The sequence below is a fragment of the Sinocyclocheilus rhinocerous genome, unplaced genomic scaffold (genome assembly GCF_001515625.1).
Source record: "Sinocyclocheilus rhinocerous isolate Xijiao unplaced genomic scaffold, SAMN03320098_v1.1 scaffold1283, whole genome shotgun sequence".
NCBI classification, from domain to species: domain Eukaryota; kingdom Metazoa; phylum Chordata; class Actinopteri; order Cypriniformes; family Cyprinidae; genus Sinocyclocheilus; species Sinocyclocheilus rhinocerous.
In genome coordinates, this window is record NW_015642522.1 from 465,724 (window position 1) to 478,229 (window position 12,506).

General features: G+C 36.6%; 1 protein-coding gene across 1 annotated transcript in view; it reads right to left on the reverse strand.

The window, feature by feature from the left end:
* Positions 1 to 6,852, reverse strand: part of insrb (insulin receptor b) — an 84,667-nt gene extending 77,815 nt beyond the window's left edge. The window contains exon 1 of the mRNA XM_016572948.1: positions 6,298 to 6,852. Within this exon, the coding sequence (XP_016428434.1) occupies positions 6,298 to 6,376 (79 nt within the window). The 5' untranslated portion in view covers positions 6,377 to 6,852. The remainder of the gene's footprint in view (positions 1 to 6,297) is intronic.
* Between the last annotated feature and the right edge of the window lie 5,654 nt (positions 6,853 to 12,506).

Sequence of the window (12,506 nt, forward strand, 5' to 3'; positions counted from 1 at the left end):
AAGTAAACGCAGTAAATTCTGAATTCATGTAGACTTAAATGCAATTATGCCTATAAATTCATAAAGCCTGCATTTATCAAACACAAACTTCTTAAGTAAACTATAGTACTTACTCCTAATGACTGCTAACTTTTGTTTTGCTGCACATATTGTGCAATTAAGTTATAATTTTAACAACAGTGCTTATAAATCTAAATTGAGAAATTTCAGAATTTAGACACCTTTTTTTGCTCACAATTTTAAAATTGACATAAAATGGAGGGTTTTCTCACGACTGATCAGATCAAAGAGAAAACAAAAGCTTCATGTTTGTAATAAACCGCTGCTTCTGGCTAAAATATATAATCCATAATCCATCCATATATAGTCCATAATCCATAATAACACTTACTCCAGTGAAAAAGTTGTCCCGTCTCTGTTGTCCTTTCACATCAAAATCTACCAACATATTTGATTTAACAGTTTTGGAGCATTTTGTAAACAGTGTTTGATCTGTGCATATTTCTCTCCTGATTCTGACAAGAGAACTTTTTCACATTACAAGATATTAATTGATGGACTGGAGTCATATGGATTACTTGTGGATTATTATGATGTTTTTATCAGCTGTTTGGACTCTCATTCTGACGGCACCCATTCACTTCAATGGATCCATTGGTGAGCAATTGATGTAATGCTACATTTCTCCATATCTGTTCCCATGAAGAAACAAACTCATCTACAGCTTGAATAGCCTGAGGGTGAGTCAATTTTCAGCAAATGTTTATTTTGGTTAACTATTCCCCTAAAGCTCGTTTTCATTCATTGCTTCAGAATGTTTTCCTCCTGAGCTATCTGATAGTATTTACTTGCAGTGAGCGAGGCGAGAAAATCCTAATTTCATTTACCCGCAGAGTAAAACAAATTAATGTCACCCCCTTAACCTTGTTGAAAGGTTTATTGGCAGAATAAAGATGAGTATCGCTCACATTTACGGCTCTGTAATTGAGGGAACAGCCACGTGTTTCACCACACACATCGAGATATGCCGTTCAGTGCAGAAGAAGGAGCCTGTCCTCACCTATTAAATTATTTTATACAATGCTTCCTCTAAAAACAGCACTAACCTCTGAAGAAAAACAAAGGTTCCTGCAGCTCAACTTTCAAAATACATCATTTAGCTTTAATATTTAACCCATTTATATTTCAGTCCCTGTATTTCAATTTATTTATGCCTGTTTAAAAGACGACATTAAATTAATCTGACTTTCATTTCCTAAAGGAACAGTTCACTCAAAAAAAAAAAATTTTCTGAAAATGTACTCATGTAGAGGAGTTTGTTTCTTCATCAGATTTAGAGAAATTTAGCATTACATCACTTGCTCACCAATGGATCCTCTGCAGTGATTGGGTGCCGTCAGTGAACATTAAGGCATTTTTGGTAAGTATTATTGATATTACTATATCAATAGATAGATGACTAATGCCAACAAATGGAACTTTATTGTAAAGTGTTACCAAACTGTTTATTCCAGTTTTTATTAAATGCAACAATGGAATGTTGCCACTAAAAAAGCAAAAAGCTTCAAAACAAACCACAGAACTTCAATTTTTTGATTTCTCCCTTGGGATCTGATTAAAAATTAAGGTCAAAAGAACCCGGTCTCAGCCATATGACAGCTCTCAAAATACATGTAAGCCATCAGGTAGCGTAATAGAGCTGCCAAAATTCTCTAAAGCCCACAAATGCTGGAGACAAGCTGTCTTTCCACCCTCTCGTATGTGCTGAAAGGGCCCCGACTCAACGCTTGCTGATCCCCGCATTACTAGCATGGTTTGACAGAGACATTATGGCATGAGATCATTGACAGATAAAGCCGGACGGATACAAACAGCAACCGGCTCATCAGATCAGATTTTTCAGGCATGTTGTAAGAGGTATTGACCTCATTTGTGGCCCACAACCCAACATGGAGAACGGTGTCAATAAAAGAAACAAGCCGCCATGAATCTCTAGTCAATGAATATTGAGCAGAGGCGGGACTATTGGTGCGTTCAAGTCATGTCGGATAGATCGTATTTACGAGTTGAATGCACATGAACGCCACCACAAAGTCGTTATTACGAGTGGGAAACTCGAAATTTTCTTTAAGCCCCGAGTTTCCGAGTTGGGTCAATGAGAAACATGGCGGAATCGATGGATGCAACGTCTGTAGTTGACGGTAAATTTTTGTTTAAATTGATAGTTTAGTTGTCCTATAAACTTAAATTAGTCATGTTCTTGTTACGCAGCTAGTTAAAGAGATCCAAGTAAAAAAATGCAGACCCGGTTGTATTTTCTTGTAATTTATTAAAAGAAGGTACACCGCCATCTTGTGCCGACTAAACTGACTTGAACGCACCTGACGTCGTAATTACGACTTGTCAACTCGTAAGTACGAACGTCCCAGGAGGACTTGAACGCAGCATATGTTAAGACCGAACGAGTCAGTCGAATACATCGATGTGGAAATGACGGCCCCTGAGAGGTGGAATAAGGGAGGTTGCTCGGTCCACGCCCTGGAACATCTTGACAAGGTAAAGCGAGGATGTAGAGTTAAAACTGATGTGTTCGTAATAAGAGTGGTTAAAATGGTCTAATCTGCATCATATAACCTTCATTTTCCTTGATTTCCCATCCAAATTAAAACTCAATATGAAGTTATATAATCAGTATCAAATAGATTGTTGCTTGTTGTCCATTAAAAAAAGTGTTAGCTTATCTTTTTATAAAAAGATATAGTTTTGTCGCGAAATGTGTATGAAAAAGTGATTAAACAATACAGGTGCATCTCAATAAATTAGAATGTCATGGAAACGTTCATTTATTTCAGTAATTCAACTCAAATTGTGAAACCCGTGTATTAAATAAATTCAATGCACACAGACTGAAGTAGTTTAAGTCTTTGGTTCTTTTAATTGTGATGATTTTGGCTCACATTTAACAAAAACCTACCAATTCATTCTCACAACAAATTAGAATATGGTGACATGCCAATCAGCTAATCAACTCAAAACACCTACAAAGGTTTCCTGAGCCTTCAAAATCGTCTCACAGTTTGGTTCACTACGCTACACAATCATGGGCCCGACTGCTGATCTGACAGTTGTCCAGAAAACAATCATTGACACCCTTCACAAGGAAGGTAAGCCACAAACATTCATTGCCAAAAAAGCTGGCTGTTCACAGAGTGCTGTATCCAAGCATGTTAACAGAAAGTTGAGTGGAAGGAAAAAGTGACAATTTGAGTTGAATTACTGAAATAAAGGAACTTTTCCACGACATTCTAATTTATTGAGATGCACCTGTAGAAACTATGATTAAAGACACGTTCACACCAAAAAACGATAACTATATAGGCTTCCACACCAATGCAAAATAACGTTCTGTTTATTATAATCACGCACTGCAGTTTTGTCATCTGTCACTTTAAATTCTCAAGCTCTTTAAAGCAGGATGGATTCTGATTGGCTGTCAGTGGTTTCATTGTTCATCAGTTCCAATTATATTGTTTTTCTGTCGTTATTGTTACAGTTTTGATGTGGACTCTGCTGTTCTTTTCATTTTAGAACAATTTTTAAAAACCGCATCTTTATCGTTATAGTTATTGTCCTTCTTGTGCTGCTTTTGGCAGCAAGGAAACGGAGATAAGGGGTTTTTATCCCCCAAAAATAAACAGCAACTTCTAAAACGTACAAAGTTTACAAAAGAACCAACGATTGTTACATTGTACTGACTTTTTTTCTCACAAAAAGTTTTGCAAGTTAATTAAAGCAAGTTTTTAATCATTCCTCAGCTGGACAAAAACGGTGTGAAAGTGATTCCAAGGACATCAACCATCTGTGCCATTATAGTTATAGTTCAGAGAACGATTTTTAAAACTACATCGTTCAAGTTATCATCCTTAGTGTGAACTGGCCTTAGGTGTTATTTTTCGCTTTTTTTTTTTGCAATTAAGAGTTTTTGTGTTTAAGTAAAATAAACAGCAATTGTGCTTTCCAAAACATGCAAAACATTTTTACGAAAGAAATAGCGATTGTTACTTTGCACTGTTTCTTTCGCAAAAATGTTTTGCAAAGCAATGCAATTGCTGTTTATCTTTCATTAAACAACTGGGTTAAGCACTACTTTTTTTAATGAAAAAAGCAACATCTGTGTATTATTTTTATATTAAATGATTCATGAAATTTCCATTATACATTTAAAATACTTTTGAAGTATTTGAATACATCCAAGCATTTTAATAATTAATATAAAATAAAAATAATGCATCCATTTTATGCATGTATTTAAAGTTTCAAAGTTCTTATATGTGAACAAACATGTGAAAAATACGTTTTGTAGTAAGAACTTCTTTAGTTTCTTAAACATCTCTGGTCTTACTGTGCATAAATCATCACTTTATATTATATTAAACAATGTTTATTTTCATATTCGGTCATCAAAACATAACTTTCTGCATCTGAATTTACATTTCCACTGGCAACAAATGAAAAAATAGTTCAAAAGTCTAAATTCTGATTGGATGAGTCACATTCGAAGTCACATTTTTAATAAATACACACACATTTTCTAAACTAATTTAAAAAAATTGAATGTATGACAAATCATTTTTGAAATAGGAACCTCCGAGAAAATGGTCACACACCAATGAACAGAAGCCTGTGAAAATGCTCCGGTTTCCTGGGAAAAGCCCACCCTGGAGATTCGGAGAGCTGAACATAGAGCTCACATGCTACATGGCAAATGTTCAGATACATGACCTGGAAGACAAGAGGTCAGCAGGCAGCAGACGCCGAAATGAGTCCCGAAACCCTCAACGGCAAGAGCACCTACAGGGTGGGCCACTTCAAAGACATTCCACACGCTTGGAATTCTGGGAGACATACCAAGGCAAACTACAGAGTGTCAGAAGATCCCAAACAGGTCCATGGAGTCAGGAAGGTCAACGGTAATGTTAAAACTATTCCAGCGTATTTTGACGTCCTAATATTTGAGAGTACAACCGTAGATGTTTTCCAAAAGAGCAACAGCGAAAAAAGATTAACTCATATTTGGAACCAATGTTGGAAAACTGTTTCATATAGAGCAGAAAAATTCAAAAATTGCTCATTTTGCCAAGTTTCTTTACATGAAAACAAACAGATTGCATGAACATTTATCAAGTTTCTGATAGAGAAATCACACCACCTGCAAACACCTCATGTTTTCCCAATCTACATTTCAAATGGCTCGCTGGGATGCAACGGTTACCTATAATAAGGAAGATCTAATTATCTCCAGACCATTATTTATAACACCGTGTTACTATTGCAGGCATCAGTCCAGCACTATCTTGAGACAGCAGCTCTAAAAAACATTAACAGCCCACTATTCTAAGTGTGCCCATAAAAGTGCCTATCCTAAATTTAAAATGATGTTCAGAAATGGAAAAGCTGAAGGGGTTTAGATACAGTAGATATAAATTTCACAGTAATAAAGGATCTAAACGTGTGCTACAGCTTCGTTATTTAACATGTAATGAATGAATTTAATGAATGAATAAAACTTTGTTTAATAAAAATTCAATTTTGCACAAACCTGGAAACACTTAATTATATATATTGGTTGAATTTGTAGTAAAAAAACATGGTAAATTTTCGTAAGGGATAATTATACATTATTATAACATGTTCCACAAACACCGAGCACACATGCAACATATTTTTCCTTCTCATTTGGGAATTCCATAATTGATATCACACCGAAGTCGACCTGGATATAAAAAGAGACCCAACGTAGGCTAATCCCACACTTATGGGATCCGACCTGGGAATCTTCTTAGGGCTTGTTTACACGCTTCCAGATCGAACGTGAAGAACGTGCGTGTGCGCCTCCGCGACTGGAATCCAGGCGAGTCCAGTCACGAGCGCTGATCTGGCCTAGAACGCCAGGCCTGAGGAACGGCCCATTTTGAGAGGAAGCGGGGGACGACGACATATAAAAACATACGTTTAACAAAACAATAAGCTTTCATTCCACAAATGACCTAAATGATACCTTCATGAAATATTTGACACATAAAAATGTTTCCGAATGATCAAATTTCAACACACAAGCCATTTTAAAACAATCCAATAAGTGGAACATCCCTCGCCAACACATGTCGGAGCGGCCCGAAGTCTACAAGGAGTGAATTCCACAAGTCCCTTCAGTTGTAACTATAATAGTACGCACACATAGCATAATAACACGTCAATATTTTGTGAATTAAAACGTTAGAGAGTGTCACGACTTACTTTCTCCATGTAGCGATCCGCAGAGGCACACGATGTAGGCGAAAGTGACCAAAACAACCACAGATGTGTCCAGCCGCATTATGCTTCGCGACACGTTTTAGTTTTCTTGGAAAATTAAATCCACCTCTGGTGTGTCCAAAAAACTGGTGTGGAGCAATAAAAGAAAAATAAAACCTTAATTAGCTTATATCCAGGCCAAAAAAAAGTCAGGGACAACTTAAATGAGACCCCCCAAGAAGGGGACCCAGGGGTCCAGCGTGCTTCAGTTGAAGATAATGTTCAATTTAAGTAGTTGTTGCCTACACAGCGTGAGCATTAAATAACATGATCTTGCACCCTAGTGAAAAATAAATGGATGAAAATCATTTTGAACGATTTCTCTGATTCATCTTTGCTTTCAGTAGATCAAGCATGAAAAACGTCCATGCATTTCTTCCATGGAATCAATCCCACACTTCTAGGAATGAGGTACCCTTAAGGGTACAGTGCATTGCAACTATTTCATACCCGTTTTAGCTTGAAAATGTATGTAATATTAATAATAATAATGATAACAGCAATAATAAGGTACCTTTAAATGCTGTTTAAAAACAAAAATTGCTTTAAAAATAAAAATATTCCAAACGTTCACAGAAAAGCTTCCCAATTGTCAAAAAATCCTGAATTTTAACGTCTCTGAGGAAAGAAGCAAAAAATAGGCGTTATTCCACAGGTCGTTCCATGCACTGCCAAATGTTTCTATCAAAAAAAAAAAATTGGGCATCTCCTCATCTCCATACACACATGCATACACACAACACACACAAAAAAATGTTGTTGTTTTTTTCTCCTCTACTGACAAAAAAAGCCACCGTCCCCTGATATTAAACATCCACACACGTCTGTGTAAATTCAAAGCGTTCAGAGCCCAATAAAAATCTGGATATTCCCCTAAAGCCTTTGCTTCCAGCACAATGCTCCAGAAGTGTGTGAGCGTACGCGCGTCACGGCCGCGTTGCGTTTTAATCTTCCACGTTAATCAAAAGAGCAGCGTCCAACGCGTGTCCGGCCTGCCCGTAAAACCACTCAATTCCGTCCACAAGACCCCGGTGTGCGGTTTCGATGAACTCATTGGCGTGGGAATGGGCTGAAAGTGGGAAAAAGTTCTCTGGTGTTGTCGGCGGTATGGTTTTCCCCCTCTCGTCTCTCCCCGTGTACCTCCACCAGTAAACAAGTACTGCCAGTCAGCTGGGGCAGAGCGGCGGCGCAGCGCAAAACACGGAGCGGGGCGCGGTTGCTGGAACGGAGTCCGGCCTGGAGACTGTGACGCCCACATAAAGAGAACGCAGGAGTCATGACTGAGAATTTTGGTGGTTGGAATCCGAATCCATGCAATAATTTACATGTACAATTTTCAACTGTATTTAATTGTGAATATTTAGCCATTTTTATTATGTGAATTTAATTAATAAAAAATATATTTTTGATTGTTTCTATTGTCCTAATTTGTAAGCCGCTTTGGATAAAAGCGTCTGCTAAATGACTAAATGTAAATGTAAATATGTATTTATTGCTAGTTAATCAAAAGTATGGACAACATTTTAAAGATTTTTTTTTGTTTAAACATATAGTACACTATATTATATTATATTATATTATATTATATTGCATTATTTCATTATATTAATTTAATTATGAATTAAAATATATGGTATTTAATATAAGTTGACAAATTACATGGACAACTTTTTAATGATATTTTGGTTTAAAAAGTATATTTACTATGATACCGTCATTCCATTGCATTTAAGACTTTACATTAAGACTATTAATTTTGATGCTTAGAATCTGAATCCATGCAATATTTTACATGTAAAAATTATAAATGAGTAATTTAGTATTTGTAATTACATGTATTTAATTTACATTAAGTATTTAATATTAGTCGACAAATAATATGGAAAACTTTTTAAATATGTTTGGGTTTAAAAATTATTATTATATTATATTTTAAGGCTTAACATTAAAACTGAGAATTTGAAATTTGAATCCATGCTATATTTTATATGTAAAAATTATAAATAGTAATTGTAAATATTTAGCTCTTTTAATTATATGTAATTAAAATTTAAATATGCATTTATTGTTTGCAGGCCAATAACATGGACAATAACATTTAAAGATTTATTGTTTTAAAAAGTATATTTATTATATTGTATGTTATGTTATATGGCATTTCTTAATATATAGCCCAAGCTTGATGAGATGCTTGAAATGCAAGGTTTATGATGGAGATTTCACTGAAATGTGAATTGTTTGTACATATGATGATTATTAATGTACTAACAAGTGTGCATTGAAGTCAATGATTTACCATTGATCCCTACTGAAGTCAGCATTGCACGAAGGCGTCTTTTTTAAACACAACTGTAATGTAATTGGACAATTTAATCTGTGAAAGCACACAGGAACGGAACATCTTGCTTGCTTTAAAGCTGTGATTAATCTGTTATACAAGAGCTCATATACTGGCAAATGATTTCTGTGATCAGATTCCTGCCGCCCCCCTTTATCAACCCAGCCACATACACACCTGTCAGACGCTGAACGCACGTCATTTCCTGTGCAAAATGTAAATACATTTAAATAAATTAGTGTGTATGGGATAGATAAGTACAGATGACAAGGAAAACTACTGATTTACACGACCACACCTGCAGGGACATTTAAACCATAATTTAACCAAAGGAAACACACAAGCAAATGTCAAATGACTATTAATAAACATTGATGGAGCAAATATTGATTTGCCATTTCATCACTAACACACCTTTGTCAATAATGAGAGATTTTTGCCGGTGGGATATTGACATTGTATTAGAAGAATGAATGGATCTGATGTACACTTGATACAGTAATGTTTGATTAGACACTCTTAGTAAAGTATATTTGAATACTAATATAATTATGAGTGATTTCACTCGTGCATATAAAAGAGCAATATTAGTTATTTGGTATCAAGTGAGTCTTTTTTAGATTCTTTGGTTAGTTGAACCGCCTTAAAGGAATATTTCACCCAAAAATGAGAATTTGCTGAAAATGTACTCGTCCTCAGGCCATCTAAGATGTAGATGAGTTTGTTTCTTCATCAGAACTGATTTGGAGAAATGTAGCATTATATCACTTGCTCACCAATGGATCCATTGCAGTGAATGGGTGCCGTCAGAATGAGAGTCCAAACAGCTGATAAAAACATCACAATAATCCACAAGTAATTAATACCACTCCAGTCCATCAATTAATGTCTTGTGAAATTAAAAGCTGCATTTTTGTAAAAAACAAATCCATAAATATGTTTTTAACTTGCCTCTGGCTAAAATACAAGTCCTTAAACCATAATACTGCTTCCTCCAGTGAAAAATTCCATCTCCTGTTGTCGTCTTACATCAAAATCCAATGACATTTGTGTTTAGAACTGTTTTGGACCGTTTTCACTTGTAAACTTGTGCATATTTCTCTACTGATTCAGATGAGATGGCTTTTTCTTTGGAGAAAGCAATATTATGGATAGAGGACTTGCATTTTAGCTGGAAGCAACGTTTGAAGTTAAAAGCATCTTAATGATGGATTTGTTTCTTACAAAAATGCAGCTTTTCGCTTCACAAGACATTAATTGATGGACTGGAGTGGTGTGGATTACTTGTGGATTATTGAGATGTTTTTATCAGCTGTTTGGACTCTCATTCTGACGGCACCCATTCACTGCAGAGGATCCATTGGTGAGCAAGTGATGTAATGCTACATTTATCCAAATCTGTTCTAATGAAGAAACAAACTCATCTACATCTTAAGGCCTAAGGGTGAGTAAATGTCAGCAAATTTTCATTTTTTTGGGTGAACTAATCCTATAAGACCACCTCTGATCAGTTTGCGGTCTACGTGGGAATAGCAAAAATGTTTGAACACATTTAGAAGTCATGATGATTTTAAAAGATTAGCAAACAGCTGTTGCCAATATAAAAACACAGCTGCTGGTTTTTTGCGGCTTGATTCATGGGGAGCTGTGTATATAAATATAAACATGTTGGCAGCACATGCCAGCGGGTTTTAGCAACTCATTTCAGTTTTCTATATCTGGTATCTATCTATCTATCTATCTATCTATAATTTCACCTAAACATTACCATAAACAAAATGGTCTCAAGATATACCTTGATGAGATGACTACACTTGGCCACCTCAGTCTCAAAACAAGACGAGGTTATTTACCACAACACCAGGGAGGGAAGATTGAGAAACCAGGTAACCAAACAGCTTCCTGAACAACTTCCTGCGTGTTGCTCACCATTAGTGTTTACAGGAGGGCAGATCCCCCATACCACCCATCCTGGAGGACCTACGGCATAATTATACCGGCTCCTTCTGCGAGGAGCAGCCGAGGATCAAAGCAGAAGAGCGTTTCCCACACTGCTCTTCCTGCTGGGGCATGTTGCAACAACTTTGTTTAAAACAAGCCCTCCGCCCCCCGCACACCACAGTACTGTCTTTACTTATTCACCGACTTCAAAACTTTACATAAACCCGACATAAAATGTCTTGACTTGGTACATGACTTGTAAGTGAGCCAAAAATCATGTAGAGTTGTGAAATATGCGCACAAACTTGTCTGCTGCCATTCGTTGGACACATTTGACCTTCATTTCTTCACGTGGAACAAAACCTTTGACGTTAGAATCGACCTTGAGAAGATACAACAAGCTGCTTTCTGAATTCAAACATCGGTTTTGGCAGGTTCTCAGTCGTGACCAGAAATGACACTGTTTTTTTTTGTTTGTGTTAATCAAGTGAAAGCTTTTCCAGTTTACGGTTAAAGATCTCCTGAGAAGGCGGTTTTATTGTGTCTTAATCTCGGTGAACTTGAGCGGTTTCCAGGAACTTTGCAGCACCTGCTGGGTTCCCCAGGGGTTGAGCGGAGGCCCGCGGCCGGGCGGAGGTGTCACTTCAATCCCTTCACCCCAGCTAACCTGCCACCTTCCAGCCAGATCACAGCTTTCCCTGTCAGGAACCGCAAAATTAAAACTCACAGCTGCTTTATCTGCTCGCTTTACTTCAAAGGTGGGTCGACCTGGTTTGGAAAATTAGGCCTTTGGGTCCACAGGAGTCCTGTGTCAGAGTAACCATGATTTATGATGCATTAGGGGACTGCTAAGCTAACAGCGACAGGGGTCATAAAGAACATTATTCCAAAGTACATAAATTTCCATGTGCATCAGCATTTTTTCCGAACATAGAATATTTTGTGAAAGACGTAATGTTGCCTCATGAAGTGCAGTTGGGTCCTTCCCACCAAGTGAATACATCTCAGGTTAGGTTCTTGAACATTACAAGATACAGTTCATTTACTCAGGGTTCCCACATATTTTCCATTTCAAAATTCCATACTTTTCCAGACTCAAATTTCCAAACCGATTTTCAGACCATATTTAACATAAATGGTTCATGGAGCATTATTTTCAGCTTCATATTTGGTGTATAGTACAGTCATCTGTAAATATTTTTATTTTCTCAGGGTTTTTTCATTGATTTTCTCAAGGTGACAGCATAGAATCCCTAAAATAAAAAAATAAAAAATAAAAAGCACAGAATTTAACATGCACACAAAATGTTTTTGTGCCCTCGAGAAACTATTCACATCTGCGTGGGAATGTTTTGCATGCTTACGCATTACAATTTCTAGGTTTATATAACCTATTTCCTTTGTGCATCACTGCCATCTTACTATGAATAAAACAATAACATGGATGCACATGAATTAACAGAGATCAACCCGCTCAAAATTTAGCTTTTCTTATGGTAGTACCTCTAATATCAAGGCCTAATGTCCAATTTAACACACCTTCTGTGGCGGCGAGAAACCATGACCCGAAATGGGCTGATGGCATAAAATTTGCCAAGTTCAAGGGTCTATAAAAAAGACTGGTACTGTAAAAAACTGTTTAAGGTTTGGCTTTCATTGGGGCAGTATGCCATATTTCAAGTCTCTTTAATGCATAGTCTGTGGCGGCCAAGAAACCACACCACGAAATGGGCTGATGGCACAATAGGTAGCCCAGTGTGCATTATGCTAATTGTAATGGTTTCTTTTGCGCACATAAAAGTCAGTATATTTTTCATTTGTGCAAAGGTCCTTGAGGTTATGTAATACGGTGCTAAGAATACAGTGAGAAAAA